The sequence below is a fragment of the Oreochromis niloticus genome, linkage group LG4 (assembly GCF_001858045.2).
Source record: "Oreochromis niloticus isolate F11D_XX linkage group LG4, O_niloticus_UMD_NMBU, whole genome shotgun sequence".
Taxonomy (NCBI): Eukaryota; Metazoa; Chordata; class Actinopteri; order Cichliformes; family Cichlidae; genus Oreochromis; species Oreochromis niloticus.
In genome coordinates this window covers 30,335,568-30,362,930 of record NC_031969.2, presented here as the reverse complement: position 1 = coordinate 30,362,930, position 27,363 = coordinate 30,335,568, and the positions used below count along the sequence as shown (strand labels likewise).

The following is a 27,363-nucleotide window of genomic DNA, read 5'->3' as shown; positions in this document are numbered from 1 at the left end:
TTTTTGTTACCAAAAAAGGATCTTTTCGTATTGATCCTTCTACACAAATAAATGAGATACTTCTGTCTTAAATGTTGACTCATGGGAGGAGAAATCACTTGCGGGTTAAGCAAAAGTCAGACTGGCTTCATGGCAAAAGTACATTTATTTCAAGAAATTTCTTACATTTTAAGGTCAAGGCAAAGCGATGTGATTAAAAAACACAATTAACAGTTAATGACTATTCAGAAATTATGAGAATCCAAAGTATCGTGTGCTGACTGATAAACATTTTATTAATGACCTTTGTTGATTCCTGGAATCATGATCTACATGACATGAATACATCTTGGGCAAACAAACATTAATCTTTTCTTGTTGTTGTTTTTTTTGTTTTAATACCAGAAAAACACATTTTTATGCTTTTTTCAGATTAATGAAATCAATGCTTTTAAAACTCCTGGGAGACCCTGAAGAGCTGCTCTGCTTATTCCCAGATGAAGCTCAAAGGCAAATCACCAAGTTTCTCCTGAAGGACTTGATCCACTCTTTCACTCTGTGCAACAGTCAGTGTGTTCTTCCAGTCTCCAATCTGACCTGTAATGAAGACAAAAACACAACACCTGATACCCTGATATCAAACTTTTGTGCACAGCAGCTGCAGGTCTGTTATGTTACCTTTGCGCAGGAATTTCCCACTGAACTGCTCTGGTGGAAGATGCTCATAATTTGCTTTCGAGTCATTCTTCATGTTTTGAAATGTAGCTTTTTCCACAACTTGACTGATGGCGGCTTCAGTCAGGTTTATCCCTAAGAAGTTGCAGATCTTCTTCACTGATGCTTTCAGGTCCTGAAAGAAAAGCAGGAACGCAACAGAAAAACAACCTTAAACTCTGCCAGATATTTTATTTAAGTTTCCTTTGGAACAACAAAAGTTTGAAGAAACATCTTACCAAAATCATTTCCTCGTAGGTCAGGAAGAGGATGTTGTACTGCTCTCTGTTTAAATACCACTCCCTGACATGGTCAAACCAGGATGATGCAAAAACTGTATAGTGGCATAATGCATCCAGTTATTTGGCATTCTCATTTAATTGAGTTCACATACAACCCTCGTGTCAAAAGAGGAGCTCAAGTGTAAGTTCTGTAGTTACCTACAGCATGACTGCAGGCACGATCAACCCACCCATTTGGTTCTGACAGATGGAAGTCTATTACTAATCATGCTAATCATGCAGTGGTACTGTGCCTCCGAATGTAGTACAGATTTTGTCAATGTGCTCAATCCCTACATGTCACACACAAAACTGGTGTCGCTGCTAACATACTAGCACAGCACCACAAAATCACTGGGTAATAAAGTGAAACCGCTGTTGCCACACACTGAAACCTTCAGGTCACTGAAACCAAAGTCTTTCAAGTATGTAGAGCTGCAAGAGCTGTGAGATGAATCACATGACAGAAAAGACAAAATGTTTAGTAACAGATTTTTTTTTTATACATATATATTTTTTATTTTATTATATATTTTTTATATATATGTTTTGCAACTTCACAAGCCAAACAATTAGAGCACAGGTTTAAATTTACAGTTTTTACTGCATTTACAAGGAATTTTTAACACAAAAATCTGCAAAGTAACTAATGAATAAACAATATATGTCAATGTAAAATATATCTATATATATCTATCTATATATATATATATATATATATATATATATATATATATATAGCAGAAACCCAAGAAAGAGGAGGAAGGCGAGGAACCATCATGGAAGGACAGGCCCCTGCACGGTATGTACCACCGGCAGATAGAGGAGGTGGCTGATATACAGAAATCCTACCAGTGGCTGGACAAAGCTGGACTGAAAGACAGCACAGAGGCACTAATCATGGCAGCACAAGAACAAGCTCTGAGTACAAGATCCATAGAGGCTGGGGTCTATCACACCAGGCAAGACCCCAGGTGCAGGCTGTGTAAAGATGCCCCCGAGACAATCCAGCACATAACAGCAGGGTGCAAAATGCAAAATGCTAGCAGGCAAGGCATACATGGAGCGCCATAACCAAGTGGCCGGCATAGTGTACAGGAACATCTGTGCCGAGTATAACCTGGAAGTCCCGAGGTCAAAATGGGAGATGCCCCCAAGGGTGGTGGAGAATGACCGAGCTAAGATCCTGTGGGACTTCCAGATGCAGACGGACAAAATGGTAGTGGCTAACCAACCGGACATAGTGGTGGTAGACAAACAGAAGAAGACGGCTGTAGTGATCGATGTAGCAGTTCCGAATGACAGCAATATCAGGAAGAAGGAACACGAGAAGCTGGAGAAATACCAAGGGCTCAGAGAAGAGCTCGAGAGGATGGGGAGGGTGAAGGTGACGGTGGTCCCCGTGGTAATCGGAGCACTAGGTGCGGTGACTCCCAAGCTAGGCGAGTGGCTCCAGCAGATCCCGGGAACAACATCGGAGATCTCTGTCCAGAAGAGCGCAGTCCTGGGAACAGCTAAGATACTGCGCAGGACCCTCAAGCTCCCAGGCCTCTGGTAGAGGACCCGAGCTTGAAGGATAAACCGCCCGCAGGGGCGCGCTGGGTGTTTTTTTTTTTTTTTTTATATGTGTGTGTGTGTATATATATGTATATATATATATGTGTGTATATATATATATATATATACACACACATATATATATGTATATATATATATACATATACACACACATATATATATATATATACACACACACACACACACATACATACATATATATATATATATATATGTATGTATGTATGTACGTATGTATGTATGTATGTACGTATGTATGTATGTGTGTGTGTGTGTATATATATATATATATATGTGTGCAGTGTTGGGGAGTAACGGAATACATGTACCGCCGTTACGTATTTAGAATACAAAATATGAGTAACTGTATTCCGTTACAGTTACCATTTAAAAAGGTGGTATTCGGAATACAGTTACTTTGTTGAAATAAATGGATTACACGGCAGTACTTCCCTGTTTCATATTGTCGCGGGTCAGGATTGTTTGGGTTTGTTTGACAGCTATGTTCTGTTGTTCCAGGCGGCAGCGTTACGGTTGCCATGGTTACAGGGTGACGCGCTCTCTCTCTGCGTGTTTCCTGGGTGAGAGAGCGCTTTTTTGTTGTTGTTGTTGTGCTAAGCTAAAAGGCAGAATGCTACAGGCATGGCCCTAAAGAATGTAGCCTCATGGGCAGTGTAGTCCGTGCTGCAGCGAGAATGGACTACCATACACGTTATGTGTCTGTGAGCGAGGGAGGGAGAGAAAGGAAAAGTCCGAGCTGTCACGGAGCAAAAACGGGAGCTGGAAGCATGTAAATATAATAATAACCACAGCAGCCATGAAGAGTGCCTGACGAGCCCAGTTGTAAGTAAGCTATTAAGACTCAACTGTACACTGTGTTCGTGTTTTCCTCCGGAAAAAATAAGTTCCGTTGGAGCAGCCTTTAAACGCCTCTCTCTGTCTCCCGCAAGCAAAGTTGACCCAGACAACAAAGTAAAGCTAGTTTTCGGCTACCAGCCCGACACGGAACCCGACGTATTAGCCAGAGGTCCCTTTACTACGTTTCGGAGCCGCGGACCTTCAGTAACAGTAATAAATCACAGCAATAGTACATTCACGTAGTTGTAAACAGCATGATAATATATTAAGTAATCCAAAGTATTCAGAATGCGTTACTCTCATTGAGTAACGTAACGGAATACGTTACAGAATACATTTTGGGGCATGTATTCAGTATTCTGTAGTGGAATACATTTTAAAAGTAACCTTCCCAACACTGTATGTGTGTGTATACATATATATATATGTGTGTATATATATATATATATATATATATATATATATATATGTGTGTATATATATATATATATATACACACATAAAAACACCCAGCACGCCCCTGCGGGCGGTTTATCCTTCAAGCTCAGGTCCTCTACCAGAGGCCTGGGAGCTTGAGGGTCCTGTGCAGTATCTTAGCTGTTCCCAGGACTGCGCTCTTCTGGACAGAGATCTCCAATGTTGTTCCCGGGATCTGCTGGAGCCACTCGCCTAGCTTGGGAGTCACCGCACCTAGTGCTCCGATTACCACGGGGACCACCGTTGCCTTCACCCTCCACATTCTCTCGAGCTCTTCTCTGAGCCCTTGGTATTTCTCCAGCTTCTCGTGTTCCTTCTTCCTGATATTGCTGTCATTCGGAACCGCTACATCGATCACTACGGCCGTCTTCTTCTGTTTGTCTACCACCACTATGTCCGGTTGGTTAGCCACCACCATTTTGTCCGTCTGCATCTGGAAGTCCCACAGGATCTTAGCTCGGTCATTCTCCATCACCCTTGGGGGCATCTCCCATTTTGACCTCGGGACTTCCAGGTTATACTCGGCACAGATGTTCCTGTACACTATGCCGGCCACTTGGTTATGGCGTTCCATGTATGCCTTGCCTGCTAGCATCTTGCACCCTGCTGTTATGTGCTGGATTGTCTCTGGGGCATCTTTACACAGCCTGCACCTGGGGTCTTGCCTGGTGTGATAGACCCCAGCCTCTATGGATCTTGTGCTCAGAGCTTGTTCTTGTGCTGCCATGATTAGTGCCTCTGTGCTGTCTTTCAGTCCAGCTTTGTCCAGCCACTGGTAGGATTTCTGGATATCAGCCACCTCCTCTATCTGCCGGTGGTACATACCGTGCAGGGGCCTGTCCTTCCATGATGGTTCCTCGCCTTCCTCCTCTTTCTTGGGTTTCTGCTGCCTGAGGTATTCACTGAGCACGCTGTCAGTTGGGGCCATCTTCGTGATGTATTCGTGGATGTTTCTTGTCTCATCCTGGACTGTGGTGCTGACACTCACCAGTCCCCGGCCCCCTTCGTTCCGCTTAGCGTACAGCCTCAGGGTGCTGGACTTGGGGTGAAACCCTCCATGCATGGTCAGGAGCTTTCTTGTCTTTATGTCAGTGGCTTCTATCTCCTCCTTTGGCCAGTCTATTACCCCAGCAGGGTACCTGATCACGGGCAGGGCGTAGGTGTTGATGGCTAGGATCTTGTTCTTACCGTTCAGCTGACTCCTCAGGACTTGCCTGATCCTCTGCAGGTACTTGGTGGTTGCAGCTTTCCTAGCGGCCTCTTCATGGTTCCCATTCGCTTGCAGGATCCCCAGGTACTTGTAACTGTCCTCTATGTCTGCAATGTTGCCTTCTGGTAGTCCGATCCCCTCAGTTCTGACTACCTTCCCTCTCTTTGTTACCATCCAACTACACTTCTCCAGTCCGAACAACATTTCAATGTCATTGCTGTATAGCCTGGTAGTGTGTATCAGTGAATCGATGTCTCGTTCACTCTTGGCATTCAGCTTGATGTCATCCATGTACAGGAGGTGGCTGACAACCACTCCGTTTCGTAGTCGGTATCCGTAGCCAGTCTTGTTAATGATCTCACTGAGGGGGTTCAGGTCTATGCAGAACAGCAGTGGGGACAGAGCATCTCCTTGGTAGATCCCGCACTTGATGGTGACTTTGCTATGGGCTTGGAGTTGGCCTCTAGTGTTGTACACCACATACCCATTCAGTTCCTGATGAAGGCTCTTAGGGTCCTGTTGATCTTGTACAATTCTAAGCATTCCAGTATCCAGCTGTGGGGCATTGAGTCATAGGCCTTCTTGTAATCAATCCAGGCAGTGCACAGGTTGGTCAACCTGGTCTTGCAGTCTCGGCTGACTGTCCTGTCTACCAGTAGCTGGTGTTTTGCGCCTCTGGTATTCTTGCCAATCCCTTTCTGTGCCCTGCTCATGTACTGACCCATGTGCCTGTTCATCTTAGCCGATATGATGCCTGACAGGAGCTTCCATGTAGTACTGAGGCAGGTAATTGGTCGGTAGTTGGATGGGACCGGTCCCTTCTTGGGGTCCTTGGGGATCAGGACCGTCCGACCTTCGGATAGCCATTCCAGGTGTCTCTCGTCAACTAGCAGCTGGTTCATTTGTGCTGCCAGACGCTCGTGGAGTGTGTATATATATATACATATATACATATATTAAAAAAAAACACCCAGCACACCCCTGGGGGCGGTTTATCCTTCAAGCTCGGGTCCTCTACCAGAGGCCTGGGAGCTTGAGGGTCCTGCGCAGTATCTTAGCTGTTCCCAGGACTGTGCTCTTCTGGACAGAGATCTCCGATGTTGTTCCCGGGATCTGCTGGAGCCACTCGCCTAGCTTGGGAGTCACCGCACCTAGTGGTCCGATTACCACGGGGACCACCGTTACCTTCACCCTCCACATCCTCTCGAGCTCTTCTCTGAGCCCTTGGTATTTCTCCAGCTTCTCGTGTTCCTTCTTCCTGATATTGCTGTCATTCGGAACCGCTACATCGATCACTACGGCCGTCTTCTTCTGTTTGTCTACCACCACTATGTCCGGTTGGTTAGCCACCACCATTTTGTCCGTCTGTATCTGGAAGTCCCACAGGATCTTAGCTTGGTCATTCTCCACCACCCTTGGGGGCATCTCCCATTTTGACCTCGGGACTTCCAGGTTATACTCGGCACAGATGTTCCTGTACACTATGCCGGCCACTTGGTTATGGCGTTCCATGTATGTCTTGCCTGCTAGCATCTTGCACCCTGCTGCTATGTGCTGGATTGTCTCTGGGGCATCTTTACACAGCCTGCACCTGGGGTCTTGCCTGGTGTGATAGACCCCAGCCTCTATGGATCTTGTACTCAGAGCTTGTTCTTGTGCTGCCATGATTAGTGCCTCTGTGCTGTCTTTCAGTCCAGCTTTGTCCAGCCACTGGTAGGATTTCTGGATATCAGCCACCTCCTCTATCTGCCGGTGGTACATACCGTGCAGGGGCCTGTCCTTCCATGATGGTTCCTCGTCTCCCTCCTTTTTCTTGGGTTTCTGCTGCCTGAGGTATTCACTGAGCACTCGGTCAGTTGGGGCCATCTTCCCAATGTATTCTTGGATGTTCGTTGTCTCATCCTGGACTGTGGTGCTGACACTCACCAGTGCCCGGCCCCCTTCCTTCCGCTTAGCGTACAGCCTCAGGGTGCTGGACTTGGGGTGAAACCCTCCATGCATGGTCAGGAGCTTTCTTGTCTTGATGTCAGTGGCTTCTATCTCCTCCTTTGGCCAGCCTATTACCCCAGCAGGGTACCTGATCATGGGCAGGGCGTAGGTGTTGACGGCCCAGATCTTGTTCTTACCGTTCAGCTGACTCCTCAGGACTTGCCTGACCCTCTGCAGGTACTTGGTGGTTGCAGCCTTTCTAGTGGCCTCTTCATGGTTCCCATTCGCCTGTGGGATCCCCAGGTACTTGTAACTGTCCTCTATGTCTGCAATGTTGCCTTCTGGTAGTTCAATCCCCTCAGTTCTGACTACCTTCCCTCTCTTTGTTACCATCCGACTACACTTCTCCAGTCCGAACGACATTCCAATGTCATTGCTGTATAGCCTGGTAGTGTAGATCAGTGAATCGATGTCTCGTTCACTCTTGGCATACAGCTTGATGTCATCCATGTACAGGAGGTGGCTGACAACCTCTCCATTTCGTAGTCGGTATCCGTAGCCAGTCTTGTTAATGATCTCACTGAGGAGGTTCAGGCCTATCCAGAACAGCAGTGGGGACAGAGCATTTCCTTGGTAGATCCCGCACTTGATGGTGACTTGTGCTATGGGCTTGGAGTTGGCCTCTAGTGTTGTACGCCACATACCCATTGAGTTCCTGATGAAGGCTCTTAGGGTCCTGTTGATCTTGTACAATTCTAGGCATTCCAGTATCCAGCTGTGGGGCATTGAGTCATAGGCCTTCTTGTAATCAATCCAGGCAGTGCACAGGTTGGTCAACCTGGTCTTGCAGTCTCGGCTGACTGTCCTGTCTACCAGTAGCTGGTGTTTTGCGCCTCTGGTATTCTTGCCAATCCCTTTCTGTGCCCCGCTCATGTACTGACCCATGTGCCTGTTCATCTTAGCCGATATGATGCCTGACAGGAGCTTCCATGTAGTACTGAGGCAGGTAATTGGTCGGTAGTTGGATGGGACCGGTCCCTTCTTGGGGTCCTTGGGGATCAGGACCGTCCGACCTTCGGATAGCCATTCCAGGTGTCTCTCGTTAACTAGCAGCTGGTTCATTTGTGCTGCCAGACGCTCGTGGAGTGCAGTCAGCTTCTTCAGCCAGTAGGCGTGAACCATGTCGGGCCCTGGTGCTGTCCAATTCTTCATACTGGAGACCCTTTCTTGGATATCTGCCACTGTGATGGTTACTGGACCCTGTTCAGGGAGGTCGCTATGGTCTGCCCTCAGATCCACTAGCCACTGAGCATTGCCCTTATGGGTTGCGTCCTTCTCCCATATGCTCTTCCAGTATTGCTCCGTCTCCAGCCTTGGTTGTGCTGTTCTCTTATTGTTCCCTTGCCACTGAGAGTACACCTTTGCTGGTTCTGTGAAGAACAGCTGGTTTATTCTCCTGCCTTCTATCTCTGTGGTGTACCTCCTCAGGCGGCTGGCCAAGACTGTGAGTCATTGCTTGGCAGTTTCCAAGGCCTCAGGTATGGACAGCTTGCTGTATTTCTTATGCACCTTCTTTGTCGCACCTTTCTGCAACTCCATTAGTTGGCTAACCTCCCTCCGTGCTCCTTTGATCTTGCCCTCTAGCCTCCTTCTCCATGGAGGGTACTTGTGACTGTTCAACTTGTAGCCAAGCATCTCACTGATCACTGCTGCCGTATTGTAGATCAGCTTGTTAGTGTCGGTAATCGTGGTTGTAGGTATCGTCCGTAGTGCTGCATTAACATCATCTAGCAGACCTTCTGAGGGTACTTCACGTAATCTTGGTAACCGGCTACGGAGGATCCAGGTTTCAAGCTTTAGACATATATATATATATATCTATATATATATATATATCTATATATCTATATATATATATATATATATATATATATGTATTACTTAAAATGACTTAATTAACTATAAAGTGTGACTTTCGATCCACATAATGATGAATCAATTACTGATTACTATAAAGTGAGGACACTTACTGTTTCCTGTTATGTACCACTCAAAAAACTGGTCAAAGCTCTCGGGAGTGTCCAGGTCTGCCATGGCTTTGCTGAAGTGATAAAAAGACACCACGTTGTCCTTTGGATTCCTCATCAAATACAAGATCTATATATTTAGAAAGAAAATCCGAATATTAACAGTTTGTTACTTAAATGGGGCGATCGTGGCTCAAGAGTTGAGAGTTCGCCTTGTAATCGGAAGGTTACCGGTTCGAGCCCCGGCTTGGACAGTCTTGGTCGTTGTGTCCTTGGGCAAGACACTTCACCCGTTGCCTACTGGTGGTGGTCAGAGGGCCCGGTGGCGCCAGTGTCCGGCAGCCTCGCCTCTGTCAGTGCGCCCCAGGGTGGCTGTGGCTACAACGTAGCTTACCATCACCAGTGTGTGAATGTGTGTGTGAATGGGTGAATGACTGGATATGTAAAGCGCTTTGGGGTCCTTAGGGACCATAAAGGCGCTATATAAATACAGGCCATTTACCATTTTACCATTTAAATGTAAAAATTTAAAGTCATTAGTTTAAAAGAAAAACAATTCAAATTTTAGGGTCAAAATTTGATTTCAAATAATATCTTTTAAAATATATTTTAAAGTCTGTATATTTTTATAGCTCTTTTTCTTCTATTTCTACTTGATTTGATGAACCTCTTAGTCTGCAATGACCTCATCGTAAGAAAGGAAAAGGACAAAAAATAATATACTGAAATAAAAACACAGAATGATTTAAAATAAAACAAATGCTAGTGCTAGCTTTTTGAACCTGGAACCATGTGTTTGTGTAGAAGTCTATGATAAAAATGACCCTCAGATTCCTTGATTTATGATCCCATTACAAAATTTTGTTAGAGGCTCACTGTTTTAAGTTTTACTTGCTTGGGGCACCATATTCACTGGCAAATAAAAAAAATTTGTTTTGAAAAGAAGATCAACCACTCTATTTTCATTTGCCAGGATTTGCTGGTTTGTAAAAGCAGCTAATGGTCAAAGTGCAAGCCTCAAAAAACTGGACTTCAGTGACCGATAGGAAACATAACAAAAAATTTAATTAATCTTAGAAAGTACAAATTTAATTTGCTCTCTTTTTGCAAAAATAAGTAATAAAATAATTTTAACTTTCTCAAACTTTAAGAGTGCCTCTTTCTTCAAGAAGAATTGAGCTTCTATAAAGTACTGACTTTTGCCTTCTTCTCTTTCACTCCTGGAGGCATGATATGTTCAGGGAGATGCGAGGCGAAGAGTCGTGGAGAGGGAAGAAGAGTGTATTCAGCTGTCTTGTACTCCAGCCACGGCATCCTCTCCATGTTGTTTGAATATTTATTCTGATTCCCATGCAGTTCGTGGATGGAAATGATGATCTGCTGAGCCCATACAGTACCTGATGTGGGGAAAAACATTAGAGATCATCAGTGGATCAGTCTGGCCAGCACAAAACAGCAAATATAAATAATTTATGAAATTTTTCACCAACCTGACTTTGGATAAGTCACAACGAAGACATCGCTGTCTTTTATTTCAAAACTCTCAAGAGAGTCTATGTACTCTGGAGTTGTAAGACCGACCACAAAATTGTAGTTTTTATGCTTGAAAACACGGTCCCTGATCTGCTCCATACTGGTTCTACATAAGACAGATAAAAAAGATAAATAGAAACGAAAAATCTGTGAGTCACATGGTGGAGAGGTTTGTCTGTCCCAGGGATCCCCGGGGCTACATTGTTGGGGGCCTTTTTGTCCCCTGATAACCTTTCCCATGGCAAGTTGATGCTGGGTGAGAAGTTTTGGGGAGTAACGGAATACATGTACCGGCGTAACGTATTTGAAATACAAAATATGAGTAACTGTATTCCGTTACAGTTACCATTTACCAAGTGTGTACATATATTTATACATATATATATATATATTTATTCTGTTAACTTTTCTCTTTTTACTATATTTTATAAACATTTTGCTCTTACTATTTTTTTTTTTTTACTTAGTATACTGCTGAGTTACTGTCTGCTGCTCGTCAAATACATTTCATTGCAATGTTGACCCTGTGCTAACTTGCATATGACAAATAAAACTGAAACTGAAACATTTAAATAGGTGGTCATCAGAATACACGGCGGTCATTTCCGGTTTCCGGCTATAAGCCTTCTCCAGTTTTGGTCATTTAAACGCAGGTTTAAATCACTTGGATGAGCATGTAATCATATCAAATGGCTGAAAGCGGCCGGCTGGGGTTCAAGTATGCTCTATTTTTTTGTTTATTTATTTATTTTTTTAACTCCATTCCCATCTGGGATTAATACAGTTTCTCTGATCTTGATTGCTGGAAATCCAGAGAAAACGTGCAATAAGAGGCTCTAATATAAGCGTCCTATTAATGTTGGTGGCGTCAGTTACACAATGGACCCAGAGCCAGAATAATGGGGCCAGCAGTGAATGGGCAGGAATGGTTTTCTTACTTGGAAATCCCAACAGCACTTCATAAAAAGAATGGGACTGGCGAAACCTCAATATCTTCGATGCATTATTGCTGTGTGATTTTTATTACTATTACTGAATGCTACTCGCCACCAAGCTAACATTGTTAGCTGGCATTAGCTGACGTTAGTTCATAGACTGCAGACTGTTAGGCCATTTCTAAATACTCAAGTACACCAGTCCTCGTGTTCTGGCTAGTCCGGGCTTCATAAGTTCACAGGGGAGTCCAGACCTCCCGAGAACGCAGCGCGATTGTTCTACAGCACTGAACTTAATGACATCACAGCTCCGGAGTTTTTACTGCCATCCCCTCTTAATTTAACTGTGATGAATATTTGCAATGGAAATTACACGACATAAAAAAAATTACAAATGATGTAGTAGATTTCTTTAGAAAAAAAAAGATAATTAAAAAAATAAGCACTTTGGCAAAATTCGCTTTTACATATCATCTGTTTCATGTCTAATAAGCTTCCTTCAGTTGAGCACAATCACTTCATGACAGAAACACAAGCTTAATCTCTCTGAATAAACACAGTGCACATGTATGCCTGAATAAAAATTAGAATATAACCTGATCATTTTTGATTTGATTATCTCCACATAGTAACATGCCGTTTTTAGACTTGATGAATAGCATTATCAACCTGCTAGCTGCAAATAATCATATGCAGTTCCACATGATTATTAACAGATAAAAAGAAAACATATTACTGATACAGAAATAGTTTTCGACAAGATACGAGATCACTGCAAGAAGTGCAGCCTTGCCTAATGTGTCCACCCTACTGTTACTCATTTTATATTAAGATTTTAAAATCTAGTTAGTATTGATATGGCGAGTGGCCTTCAGTAATAGTAAAAAAAAAAAAAAAAATCACACAACAATAATACATTCATGTAGTTGTAAAAAGCACGACGATATATTAAGTAATCCAAAGTATTCAGAATACGTTACTCTCACTGAGTAATGTAACGGAATGTGTTCCAAAATACATTTTGGGGGATTTTATTCTGTAATCTGTAGTGAATACATTTTAAAAGTAACCATCCCAACACTGTGGGTGAGGGACCAGACAAAGAGCAATAATATAAATATACCTAATATACCCAACTGTTTTTGACTATCAATATACTATAAGTTTGCACACTGCTGATTCATAAACCTTTTTAATTTTGCATTATTTACATTTTAATTTTATACTTAATTTTGAATTTTAGTTTATTTTTTTTATTTTTAGTGATCGGGAATTGCACAGCAATAAGCATTTCACTACATGTTGTACTGTGTATGATTGTACTGTTCTCTCTATGTGTTGAACTCTCTGAGTGTGAACATAGATGAACAGCCAGCCAAACTCCTTTTCAAGAGCCAGGAAGGTGAGCGTATTTGTTCTTTTAATGACTTCAAACATAGAAATCATCTTGAACTGACATCATTGAACTGGAGTGAAATTAGAAAAACACATAAAACAAAACTCTTAATGGATTTCTCCAAAAGTTGAATCTGTTCATCTGGACGTAGCGTTTTGTGGGAGAAACGTTTCGTCACTCATCCAAGTGACTTCTTCAGTCTCAGCTGACTGCAGGTTTCCCCAAACCTTATAAACAGTACATTTGCATAATGACTGAAACCAGCCCACTGAAGGAACAATGGGCCGTGAGGTCAGTTCCTTAATCATAATTATGCAAATTCCCATGACCATTGATCAACAATCACTGACCAAAACCCACTGATCAAAGAACACTGATCAATGGCCATGAGTACCATTCACAGAGAGTTGGGGAATGGCTGCAATCACAGCATTGTAAGATGGTGAAAGATGTACCCTTAGGCCCCCTCCTCGATTCAGAGATGGTCTTTCCCTTTTCACATAAATGGCCTCCTTGACTCCGCGCTCAAACCAGCGTTCTTGCAGATACGGATCAGTATCTAAGGTTTGACTCTCATCATCCACTGGAGCACAAACTGGGTGTCATCAGGACGCTACAACCAGTGTTGGGTAAGTTACTTTAAATTAGTAACTTAGTTACATTACTAGTTACTACTATCAAAAGTAACTCAGTTACTTCAAGTTACTCGTTACTTTCAGAGTAACTAGTTACTAGGGAAAGTAACTTTGGTTTTACTCAGAATTCTTTTGTTAATGTGTTGCTTCCGTAACTGGATACCCAACAAGTTTGCCAGTCTTCTAGCTTGCTTACTTGCCACAAGTGCACTGTGCCACCTACCAATAGAAAGGAAAAAATAATGCGCACATTTCCACGAGAGAAATCCCACGCCTGGACCGTCGTTGACCGCCGCCATGATTCTATCCTGCTTTTTACATCCAACACAAAAACTGCAGTCGTGGTGCTTTTGATTGTACTCAGAACTTGGAAATTCTGCCTTCTGAATAGGAAGATGTAGGTAACACCAGACTGCAGATGAGCTGCATACAGAGCTGGACTGGGACAAAACAATCGTCCCGGGCATTTTGACTAGAGACCGGCCCACCATTATAGGAAAAATCATAAAGCCTTTGAATGAAAATAAACACTGTTGTGACAGTGATGTACACTGTTCTGATGGTATATATGTATCAATCTATCAATTGTTTGTTGTAAGACTCAGATAATTATTTTTTTTTAAAAGCGAGACATTTTAAATGAGAATAAGAAAGAAAAGTATTTCCTTGTGCCCCCCTTTCCCTGTTAATGCCCTACCTGGCCCCCTGGCAACACTTTGCTAGACCCGCCCCTGCACAGTTACCAGCTGTCAGCTACGTAGAAAAGGATCCTGGTGTTATTTGTCTCTCAGAAACAGTTCATAACTTCCCTTCAACTCATCCATGTCACCTAAAAGGTAAACCTGTTTCTCCATCACCTGTTCAGCTCTGATGATTCAGTAAGGACATCTCCTGGTTTCATCTGCATGTTTCCCTCTCACCAGATAACCAAACCGATATCATGACCAGCAGCTTTACAGCTGTGGCTCCAGCAAACATCAGCTGATACTAGAAATTAATATTAAATAAATTCTAACAACAGCTGATCAAGCTTAAACGTGCTGCTGTTGTTTAGCGCGACATCCGCTGGTTTCCTCTTTCTGGCGCAAAGTGGGCGATAAACAAACAAGAGAGAAAAGCTGATCAGCTGATCATTGATCAGTTTCGTGATTGAAGTAGAAACAGGAGAGAATGAGAGAAGAAGAGGCAGCTGTGCAGCTCCTTTGTGTCTTTTTCATTGTAGCTGAAGTCCGGGACAAACTGTGTTCCTTTTCACCTCAGTACGAAACGCGTAATATTGTCTCTGAAAACGAGACGATTCTGTTTTTTACGGGACGGTTGGCAACTCTAATAATTAACCGTATGAACCAAATAAAGTTCAACATCAGTAACATAGCACCCACCCAGCTGTATAGAAACTCCGTCATGCTAGCTAGCACGCAGTACGAAAATGTCAGCATACCGAAAATAAACTCCACCTAAACTTGGTTTATATCTGACCCAGATAGACTGCAGGTCATAACTTCTTACCTGAAGTTCAGTTCACCTGACACGCGGACCGGCGGCTGCTTCGGGTCTCTCCTCTTGCCTCCCTTTTCCTTCATCCACCTGCTGGCCTCCACCACTTGCTAATGTTATTGAATCTGTGGAAGCTCCGCGATATCCACCACACGAAGTAACGAGTAACGAGCCTATCTAAATCCCAGTAACGAGTAACGCGTTCCTGGTTTTGGCATAATAACTAGTTACCGTGCTCGTTACCACAATAATAACGTAGTTACTGTAACGCGTTACTAAATAACGCGTTAGTCCCAACACTGGCTACAACACAGAGCGAACACCATCCCCACTGACACAGCGGCCAGGGAGGCAGAAGAACAGCACATCAAGAAGGCCCTGAGTAAATGTGGTTATCCCAGCTGGACTTTTGTCAAAGCTGGGAAGGCACCTAAAGAAAGCTCCAGCCGATCCAGGAGAGAAGGACAACCGCTGCCCAGGCGAAAACCTGTAGTGATCCCATATGTGTCAGGAGTATCGGAACAGTTGAGACGCATTTTTTCTAAACACCGGGTCTCTGTGGCTTTTAAACCCCAAAATACGCTGCGCCAAAAACTGGTCCACCCCAAGGATCAGGTCCCCCGACACAAACAGAGTAACATAGTGTACGCTGTTAAGTGCCAGGAGGATTGCCAGGATTTATACATCGGGGAAACCAAACAACCTCTAGCGAAGCGGATGGCACAACACAGAAGAGCAACCTCATCAGGCCAGGACTCTGCAGTCTATTTACACCTACAGGCCAGAGGACACTCTTTCAAGGATGAGGATGTACACATCCTGGACAGGGAAGAACGCTGGTTTGAGTGCGGAGTCAAGGAGGCCATTTACGTGAAAAGGGAAAGACCATCTCTGAATCGAGGAGGGGGCCTAAGGGTACATCTTTCGCCATCTTACAATGCTGTGATTGCAGCCATTCCCCAACTCTCTGTGAACGGTACTCATGGCCATTGATCAGTGTTCTTTGATCAGTGGGTTTTGGTCAGTGATTGTTGATCAATGGTCATGGGAATTTGCATAATTATGATTAAGGAACTGACCTCACAGCCCATTGTTCCTTCAGTGGGCTGGTTTCAGTCATTATGCAAATGTACTGTTTATAAGGTTTGGGGAAACCTGCAGTCAGCTGAGACTGAAGAAGTCACTTGGATGAGTGACGAAACGTTTCTCCCACAAAACGCTACGTCCAGATGAACAGATTCAACTTTTGGAGATTTACTTTCCTGGATGATTGAGAATGCATCAAGACGTCTTAATGGATTGTCATATAATCAGCAGTTGTATTTAGGCACTAACATAGGAGACAACAAAATAAATATCTTGTAGATATACAATCTCATATTAATACAAAGAAAAACAAGCAGGTAGTGGGTGAGCGTAGACTTGTATCATTAGCTCGGAAGCTACGACCTATAACTACTGCACTTCAAAGAAGGTACAAAATAATGTCTCAAAACACCGTACTATTAATTGCCTAATATACAAAGAACTGACAGAACTTAGGACCATTGCTTTCTGAAGCTTGCTCCTCTGAAGGATTGTTTTGGATTCCACACAAATGATTACAAAGGTGTAGCCATGCTTTTCCCACTCTTCTCGGCACTTCCTGCTTCCTGTCTATGCACGTGTCAAAATAAAGGCCTTCCTGTCTATCTAGATGCCAAAATAAAAGATTCACAATTTTCTGATGTATAACAATAGAAATACACTTTCCACTTATTTGTCTCATTAGCATATGAACATATTCAAAACAGAACACTCCGCGTCTGGCATGCCAGTTATGGATCAGTAACTATGCCACTTAACTGTCTTTGGTTGATTTCTGACTATCTATTGATAAGAGCAAAATAACATCACTTATACACCTTGAGAAAGTCTTTACTTTGTTCTTACTTCCACTTTGCGTACCTTTCCATCACTACTCGGAAAGGTGGTAGTGACCAACCCCATTGGCCACTCGTTATGAGATGACTGCTTCTGTCTGAGCAACACAACATCTCCCACTTGCAAGTTGCAACATGCTACTTGCATCTTGGCTGCAGAGTGTGGAGATATTCATTTCTCCATCTGGTCCAGAATTCATCAGCAAGTGCCTGCACTCGTCTGCACTGGCACTTCAAAAGTTCTTTTCCAACAACCTCACCAGCCGGAGCTGCAGCAGCAGTGGTGAAGAAGGATCGGAGGAGACCGGAATCAATGGCCTTGCACTGATTATGGCAGACACCTCTGCCATCAAGGTACAGAGCACTTCATGAGTCAGGTGATTGTGTTTACCATGAGACAACATGGAGTCCAGTATCCTCCTGTTTACACCAATCATGCGCTCCCACACACCTCGCATATGCGATGCATGTGGAGGGTTGAACTCCCACGTACAGCCGTGTTCATAGAGGTATTTCAGGATCTTGTCTTGACTCAGATCATCTTGTCTTATTCCTAATTGGGAACATGCTCCAACAAAGTTTATACCACAGTCTGACCTCAGCTGCTTCACAGGCCTTCTTAAAGCAAAAAGTCTGCGTAGTGCATTGATGCAGCTACTTGAGTCCATGGACTCAATGACTTCTATATGCACAGCCCTGGTACTGTGAAATGCATGTGAAAAGGATCGCCCATTGCTTACTCTAAGCTGCTCCACCTCGGGTTCTTCGGGTGATTACCTCCCACGGACCAAAAACATCCAACCCTACATATGTAAAGGGAGGAGACATGCTCAGACATTCTGGGGGAAGGTCGGCCATTTTCTGGACTTCCAGTTTTCTTCTCAGCTTTTGGCAGGCAATACAGGAATGGATTACAGAGCTAATATCAACCTTTTGCCAGCAACAATCCACAGGCCTTCCTCTCTGATTGCCCCTTCTGTAAACTGTCGTCCTTGATGTTTTATCTTTTCATGGTAATGGGTCACATGATTCTGTTTTGGGAGAATGATTGCTGCCTCCAGTTCTTCTGGAGTATGAAGTTTGTTGCACATATGCCATCCTCTACATGTATTTGGGGAGTTGGTGCTGAATGATTGAGTCTGGTGGCTCAAGAAGGCAACTGCTCTCAGTAAGGACCTCCAGGTGGAGAAGCGTTGGAACCTATTTGAAGTAAATTTACCCTCGGTTATATGGGTAGCACAGGATGTCAGCTGGTGTCTTACCTCTAAATCTGTTTCTGGTTCCACCAGCTCAAAGGGCTCATGTGTTTCAGCCACAGGAGGCTTGTGAAGAAAATCTGGACCTGTAAACCAGATAGTCTCTGCAAGCTGAGAAGCTGGGACTGATCTGGTGGCTAGATCAGCTGGATTCTGATCTGTTGGCACGTAGTGCCACTGCTGAGGAGAAGTTGTCTGTCTAATTCAATTTATTGTGGATGTATCCAAGAACCACCTTGCTGTCACAGAAAAACTTCACAGTATCAGGTTTAAGATCGAGCTCCCCGAGGATTAGTTCTGCCACTTCGATGGCCAGCACTGACCAACAGAGTTCCAAGCGAGGGATTGTAGGCTCTGGTTTAGGAGCTAGCTTGGCTTTTCCGAGTACAAAGCCGACTCGACACTGTCCATCTGTAGTAATAAACGGTGTGCAGCAGCCTGTTACAGCAGCTCTGCTCACTCTGAGTTTCTTTCTTTCTTTCTTATCTTTTTTCTCCTTGTAATTTTTATAGCTAACGTATTGCAATTAGACCCTCCAACCATGTTCCACCGTTTTGTGTTAGTCCTGGTCGTTTTTCTTAGTTTTTTTTCCACTTTTTTCACCCGTGTCTGGGGACCCAGTGGAGGGATCCTTTGTTTACAGTAGGGATCAGCTGTTAGCGCTGCGTCCCGCAGTGGTACTGCCGGCGAACAGACTCGACATTCCCAGCGAGCTGAGGAAGAAAAGACGGGGGTGTCGTGCTGGGAAGGAGCGCTGTCGCCCGAGAAGGAGACGTTATCGACCATCTCTTCCTTCTGTAATCATTGGAAACGTAAGATCTTTGCCCAATAAGATGGATGAGTTCACGTCGCTAACCTGGTCACAGAGGGAGTACTGGCAATGTAGTATCATGATGCTAACGGAGTCGTGGCTAACACCGCTAACTCCGGACAGGAGCGTGACACTACTGGGATTCCAGCTGCTGCGAGCGGACAGGACGAGAGAGAGCAGTAAGAGGAAAGGGGGGGGACTGGCAGGGTTTGTGAATGACAGATGGTGTTAACCCCGGGCACATCACTGTGAAAGAACAACTCTGCAGCAGAGACATTGAGCTGTTAGCCGTTAGCATGCGTCCGTACTACCTGCCCCGGGAATTCTCGCATGTTATCGCGATAACAGCGTATGTCCCCCCCTCGGCCAACGCGGATGCAGCCTGTGACACTCTCCACTCTGTGGTCAGCAGACTGCAAACACAATCTCCGAGAGCCCTTCTCGTAATATCAGGGCACTTTAATCATGCCTCATTGGACTCCACACTGCCCACCTTCACTCAGTATATGACATGCCCAACAAGAGACAATAAAACACTGGACTTACTGTATGCCAATGCTGAAGAGGCATACAGTTCATCACCTCTCCCTCCCCTGGGCAGATCTGACCACAACCTGGTGCACCTTGTCCCTGTGTATGAGCCCTTAGTGCGCAGGGAGCCACCAGCCACTCGCACAGTCCAGAGATGGTCGGAGGAGAGCGAGGAGGCTCTTAAGGATTGTTTTGAGTCGACTGTGTGGGAGGTGACCTGTGACGACCACGGAGAGGACATCGACAGCCTTACTACATGCATTACTGACTATATTAATTTCTGTGTGGATAACACCATACCTACCAGGACTGTACGGTGTTTCTCCAACAACAAACCTTGGATTACCCCAGAAATTAAAGCTGTCCTCAAGCAGAAGAGGAGGGCCTTCAAATCCAAAGACAAAGAGGAGTTGAAAAGGGTGCAGAGAGAGCTGAGGGGACTGATAAGGAATGGGAAGGACAGCTACAGGCAGAAGATGGAGAACCAGCTTCAGCAAAACAACGGTGGTGAAGTCTGGAGAGGCCTCAGAACCATCTCGGGCCACAAACATCAGAACTCTCTGCCTGGGAGGGATGTGAGGTGGGCAAATGAACTGAATCTTTTCTTCAACAGATTTGATTCATCCATGAGGCAGTCTTCAACATCGGCTGCAGACTCACCCACCCCCACTGCTGCTGTTCCACCTCTGACACCTCAGACGCTTCACACCTCCTCTATTCACCCTGCTCACTCCTCCCCACCCCCAACAACAGCATCCAATACACACTCATCACAAGGCTCCAGCCTGTCTCTCTCAACCACCCAGGTTAGGAGGGAACTGAGGAGGATTAAAGTCAAGAAGGCAGCGGGCCCAGATGGCATCATCTCAAGGGTCGTCAGGTCCTGCACGGACCAACTGTGTGGGGTGATGGAGCACCTCTTCAACCTGAGCCTGAGACTGGGGAGAGTCCCACAGCTCTGGAAAACCTCCTGTGTTGTACCAGTGCCAAAGACTTCACGCCCCAAGGACCTCAATGGCTACAGGCCGGTGGCTCTGACATCCCACCTGATGAAGACCCTGGAGTGGTTGGTCCTGGCTCAGCTTCGGCACATGGTGAGCTCATCATTGGACCCAGTTCAGTTTGCCTACCAGCCTGGCATTGGAGCAGATGATGCCGTCATTCACCTCCTACATCGTTCCCTCGCTCACCTGGAGACCGCTGGGAGCACTGTAAGAATCATGTTCTTTGATTTCTCCAGTGCCTTCAACACCACTCTTCCCACGGTCCTGAAGGACAAGCGGGAGAATTCAGGAGTGGACCATCACCTCACTACCTGAATTCTGGACTACCTCACCGACCGACCACAGTATGTGAGAACTCAGGGCTGTGTGTCGGACAGGGTCGTCTGCAGTACGGGGGCCCCACAGGGAACGGTTCTGGCTCCGTTCCTCTTCACCATCTACACTGCAGACTTCTCCCACAACTCCACCCAGTGCTTCCTGCAGAAGTTCTCTGATGACTCTGCAATAGTCGGCCTCATCACTGATGGGGACGACAAGGAGTACAGAGGACTGACTCAAGACTTTGTGGACTGGTGCCAGCTGAACTACCTCTAGATCAACGCCAGTAAAACCAAGGAGCTGGTGGTAGACTTCCGCAGGCACAAACATCCTCCACTGCAACCACTGAACATCCAAGGTATGGACATCGAGGCTGTGGACAGCTACAGGTACCTTGGTGTTCATCTGAACAACAAACTGGACTGGACTCATAACTCAGACGCCCTCTACAGGAAAGGGCAGAGCAGGCTATACCTGCTGCGGAGACTCAGGTCGTTTGGAGTGGAGGGCCCACTCCTGAAGACCTTCTATGACTCTGTGGTGGCCTCAGCCATCTTTTACGGTGTGGTCTGCTGGGGTGGCAGCATCACTGCTGGGGACAGGAAGAGACTGAACAGGCTGATCAGAAGGGCCAGCTCTGTTCTAGGATGCCCTCTGGACCCAGTGGAGGTGGTGAGTGACAGGAGAATGGTGGCTAAGCTGTCATCCCTGTTGGACAACATCTCCCACCCCATGCAGGAGACTGTGACAGCACTGAACAGCTCCTTCAGTGGCAGGCTGCAGCACCCACGGTGTGGGACGGAGAGATTTCGCAGGTCTTTCCTCCCCACTGCTGTCAGACTCCACAACAAAGACTTAAACTGATCAAACACACACATCCACACATGTGCAATAACACTGAGTGCAATAATCTTTTCTGGCATCGTTGTATTTTTATTCAGTTGTATATAGCATTTGTATTCTATTTTTATCCTATTGTATATTTTATTCTGTTTTATTTTACTCTATACAGTATGTTATTTTATTCTATTCTGTACAGTTGTGTACTGTATTTATTCTTGCGCTTTCACACCTTGGCGCATGTGATTAGAGGATCACCAGGGGGTCCTTTGTCCCTCCTTGGGGGGATACTCCCACTGGGTTTAAATCTGGGACTCTCGGCCATTTGACCTTAGGACTGAAGAAGCTTCTCGGATGAGAGGTGAAACGTCTTCAAGCAACTTAAAGAAGTCCAGACGCTTTTCTTTGCAAACTCCTTTGACTACGATGACCTGGATGACTGAGAACCTTCACAGATGTATTTATTCTTATTGTATTCTAATTTTTGATTCATAACTTTTGCACTGTCCACTTCCTGCTGTGACAAAACAAATTTCCCACGTGTGGGACTAATAAAGGTTATCTTATCTTATCTTAAATAGTAAATGGCCTGTATTTGTATAGCGCTTTGCTTAATCCCTAAGGACCCCAAAGCGCTTTACACTACATTCAGTCATTCACCCATTCACACACACATTCACACACTGGTGATGGCAAGCTACAATGTAGCCACAGCTGCCCTGGGGCGCACTGACAGAGGCGAGGCTGCGAGTGAAGGGTTTATTGTCAGCTGCAACCTTGAAGGTGTCAGAATCTATCCTCCAGCACAGACCAAGGCTTCTTTGCGCTGGGAGAATTTCCTCATTTAGCACCAAGTCTTTTAAACCTGTAGCCAGATCTTCATATGTGAAAGCCTGCATCACTTTGATACTGTTGGAGGCAATCTTATGCAGTTTAAGATTAGATTACGCCGGTGATGCTTGAGTGCGCTTGAGGAGGTCAATCGCCTCTGCTTCTGTCGGGAGAGAGATCAGTCCGTTGTCCACATAAAAGTGTCTCTCCACAAACTGGCATGTGTCGGGTCCGTATTTGTGTTCACCCTCTTGGGAAGCTCTTCGAAGTCCATATATAGAGACTGCAGGTGATGGGCTATTCCCAAACACATGCACCCGCATGCAGTATTCCACTACTTCCTTGGTCAGGTCATGGTCTTTGCGCCAAAGAAATCTTAGATAATTTCTGTGGTCCTCTCTCATCATGAAACCATAGAACATCTGTTCGATGTCAGCTGTCACAGCAACAATGTCCTTTCTGAACCTGAGCAGCACTCCTAAAAGGGAGTTATTTAGGTCAGGGCCTGAGAGCGGAATGCTGGCAGAACTCCTTCTGCATGATGTTCAGAAAGCTCTCATCTTCATACAACAAAGCAGGTTCGTTATCACATGTTTGTCTTGTGAATACGCTTACCCCAGGTTTTTCCTCAGCAGGAAGGTTGATGGAGCCATAACTGGACAGGCAAGGGTAAATATCGGATTTTTGCTCCCCGCCATACCCCAACTTTTCTTTCACAGAGATTTGATTCTGTCAAGCACCATCAAAGATGGACGTCCATTCGGCAGAACACTAGTCTTATAGACAGCTACAGTAGGCTTGTGTGCCATGTTGATGCAAACTTCCCCAACTATCACCCATCCCAAATCCAAATGTTGGGCAAAGGGAGCATTGTGAGAAACCGACTGCCTTTCTCCCTGTCATCTCAGTAGTACCAGCGCATGTCTTCAGAAAGTACGGCAAAAGGTTGTTACTGATCCCAAAGAGTTGGAAAAACTCAGATTTGGCCAGCGATGATTGTGTATGTGACAAATAAAATTTGAATATGAATTTGAGCTGTCATACGAGCCATTCGGTCCTTATTCGATCCTTATACAACCGTTGCAAGACCTTCACTGTGTTACATGCCATGATATGTAGCCCTGTTGTTTTTCTGTTGCTCTTATCTTTCAGGTGTCAAGCCTCCACCTATTGGCCAATTCAAAGTAAAATGGCACATGTCTATTGGCATGGCGTGGCTGACCTTTTTGTCAAGCAGCTAGGCAGGCCTTTTGTTTTGTTTATTGCTTTATTTAGACTTTAGAGAGGCTGTTGGCCTCTTTTCATTTTGTAAATTGGGGCGATCGTGGCTCAAGAGTTGGGAGTTCGCCTTGTAATCGGAAGGTTGCAGGTTCGAGCCCCAGCTTGGACAGTCTCGGTCGTTGTGTCCTTGGGCAAGACACTTCACCCGTTGCCTACTGGTGGTGGTCAGAGGGCCCGGTGGCGCCAGTGTCCGGCAGCCTCGCCTCTGTCAGTGCGCCCCAGGGTGGCTGTGGCTACAATGTAGCTTGCCATCACCAGTGTGTGAATGTGTGTGTGAATGACTGGATATGTAAAGCGCTTTGGGGTCCTTAGGGACTAGAAAAGCGCTATATAAATACAGACCATTTACCATAAATTATTTGGTTGATTTGGCTCAACCGCCTGGTGCTCCTCCCCCACCTTTTTTCTTTTGTCAAGTTTATTATTGCAAAGGCATTGTAAATGATGAATAAATCCTGCCTGACTATTAACCTTGCTGTTGTCCCTCTTGTTCATTAATTTTGGTTGTCTAGTCTTGCTGTCTCCTCCCTGCCTTAGCCCCCACCATGGTGGTGAGGGGGGAGGTAACAACTGGCAATAAGTCAGACTTGTTCTGGTGGCTGTTTGACTCTGCCACAGCTGCGTTTGTCACTGATTCTGTTCATAATGTTATATATTTCTGCTCTCAACTAATAGGTTTCCTAAGCTGTAAGTTGTAATGTGATTATGACTGAACTGCCGTGTTTTGGTCTGTTTTATATCTGATACAGACACTGTACTGGTCAGCTGTGGTGACTACCCTCACCCTATAGTCACAAGCTTTGGTTAGTGACCAAAAGAATGAGAATACGGAGTCAAACGGCATAAATGAGCTTTCTCCAAAGGGTGGTTGGCCCCTCCCTTAGAGATAGGGTTAGGAGTTCAGCCGTCCAGGAGAGGCTCAGAGTAAAGCCACTACTCCACATCGAAAGGAGCCAGTTGAGGTGATTCGGGGATCTGACAAGGAAGTCTCCTGGGAACCTCCTGGGTGAGGTGTTCTAAGCATCTTCCACTGGGTGGAGGCCTCGGGGCAGACCCAGGACACACTGGAGAGATTATATCTCTTGGCTAGCCTGAGAATGACATGGTGCTCCCCAAGACTAGCTGGAGGAAGTGGTGGAGGAGAGGGTGGTCGAGGATTCTCTGCTTAGGCTGCTTGCCCTGTTGACCTGGCCCAGACTAGAACTGCCAGTAGATATTGTTGGAGTAAAGATGGACAAAATGCAGACAGCAAATCCTGATCCAACTATAGGAGTCTGTATTTAAATACAAATTTAATCAGAATTGTTGATTGAAAATTTGAGTACTGCATCCAGAATGAAACCTGTATTTAAGACTCAATGCTAGTGAGTCATCCAGAAAGTGAGTGCCAAAAACAACCTGAGTGCACATTTGCACTGTTTGAATGTGACTCTCAAATTAAAAAATGTGTTAAAATGTGTTACACTCAACACAAGCAGCACAGAAGAAAAGGTTGATCCAATCAAAAAATGTATTATTGTGAATGTATTATTGTAAATGACAGACACTGAAAATGGTATTTGGATGGTTTTACAGTTGTTCAATATGGGAATAGTTCAGAGAAGTAGAATTTCTCTCTCACACATCTTATGAAGGACTTCATATCACCAATGAAGCCAACTCTACTTGAAATAGAATATTTAGCTATGGCACAGACAGAACTCATAAGATTAAGTCAGCAAAGAGCAGTATAAGGAGGAAATCATAGACCTGAAAAAAACATATAACTGGTAAGAAAATCATTCAACAGCACCGCCAAAGAATTCTCATATTGCTGACCTGATCTCAAAGCATATTCACCAAAAAGTCTTGATGCATGCCATCCAGGTAAGAAGATCCCGACAAAGTTGATTCTCTTCATCTGGACGTAGCATTTTCAAATTTGCATAATGACTAAAACTTCAGTCATTATGCAAATGTACTGTTCAAAAAGTGGAAACTTGCAGTCAGCTTATACTGAGAAATCAATTGGATGACTGACAAAACATCTCTCCCACTGGAAACGTTATGTATAGATAAAGAGTCAACTTTTTTGAGGTATTCAGCAAGAAGCTGGACACTCTGACACTGTGGCAAAGGCACTGCGCTCACACTTTCAAGCGATTCACCTGCTCTAAACTCTTCTCCTATAAATGCTATTAAGAAAACACTCATAATAGCAATTATCATAGTCACATTAGGAGCAATATTAGACTGTTTTTTAGTGTTAAGTGTAATTTACATTAAATTGCATCTTGCAACCCTTAGTGATTGTATATGTTAATATGAATTACTGAAAGAATATACTCCAAATCCTCCTTAGCCATGCCTCTACAGTTTATCTGAAATAGTAAAACACTTACTCCCATTCTCTGAACCAAATTCTCAGTGTCCTAAATCACTCTTTTTGCAAAACATTGAACAGTTTTAACCATGTTAAACACAATTTAGTAACTCAGAGTAAATCATTAAAACCACTACAACTCACTAAAGCACACGTGTGGAGTGACAGCCTGGTTGAGTCAAAGGTTGATAAACAACAAAGCATAGGAACTGATAATATATGTAAACAAATTCTCAAGACAGAATACTACAAAACAAAATTCACAAAACACATTTTTACTCAACCTGCATTAATTTAGAACCAGTTTAACAGTATAAAGGTAAGTGTTGTATTACCTGGGTGTTTACAGCAAGACCAATAGAGTGAACGTCCCGTACACCTCTTAATTGACATGCACATGCTCTGAGCCTCCACAATCTTCCACAACATTGACACAGCATCATTTGCTGAAAAAGATAACATGGAGAGTCCAAAGTGTTGTTTTCTCTCTGATATTGTTAGACCTTCATTCGGAGAGTCACAGACCTCCATCTCTGGCCCTGATGAACTGGGAGACTCAGCCTACTTCTACAGCCACCTCTAGATTACGTGATTCTACTTTACAATTACTTTATTAATTATTTGGAATTAAATATGGTACACTGATAACAGAGGGAGTGGGGAAGATTTGACCTAGCTCAAGAAACAGTTTTAAATCTGCTGAGTTCTTTGATGGAAAGAGAATGCATCTCTGCCCAGTCTGGAAGGCAGCCATGCGGACATTGAATAAATGTCACAACCTGGCTCATGGCTTATGACAAAGAATTGGAAAGGACACCAAACAATCATTTACAAATGTTTATTTTAAAGAAAATAACAACAACAAAAAACAACTAACAACAGTCTGGTGTGTGAAGTCAGTAAAATCATTCATGTCAATGTGAATGAGTGATGTTTAATGTTAAATTAAGCAACGCAAAGCAAACACAAATAAATCTGACCATAGAGGACAAGCATGCCAAAGCTGGAAGGTGAGGTAAACCCATTCCCCCCTGCTGCGCAACACCCAGGCCTTTATATAGGGGTAAAGGTCCAGCTCAGGTGTTCTCAATCAGTTTGCCTGCTGCACTCCAACCAATGGATCCTGTTATAGTTCCCTAGGCCTCCCTGGTATCTGTT

General features: G+C 44.4%; 1 protein-coding gene across 1 annotated transcript; it reads right to left on the bottom strand.

Moving 5' to 3' along the window:
- Positions 1-126: 126 nt before the first annotated feature.
- LOC100710565 (amine sulfotransferase) lies at positions 127-26,699 on the bottom strand. Its single transcript, XM_019357643.2, has 7 exons — positions 26,541-26,699; positions 10,544-10,692; positions 10,251-10,450; positions 9,057-9,183; positions 933-1,027; positions 658-829; positions 127-576 (listed from the first exon to the last, which is right to left on the bottom strand). The coding sequence occupies exons 2-7, from the start codon at positions 10,683-10,685 to the stop codon at positions 467-469; spliced, it is 846 nt and encodes a 281-aa protein (XP_019213188.1). The 5' UTR covers positions 10,686-10,692; positions 26,541-26,699; the 3' UTR covers positions 127-466.
- Between the last annotated feature and the right edge of the window lie 664 nt (positions 26,700-27,363).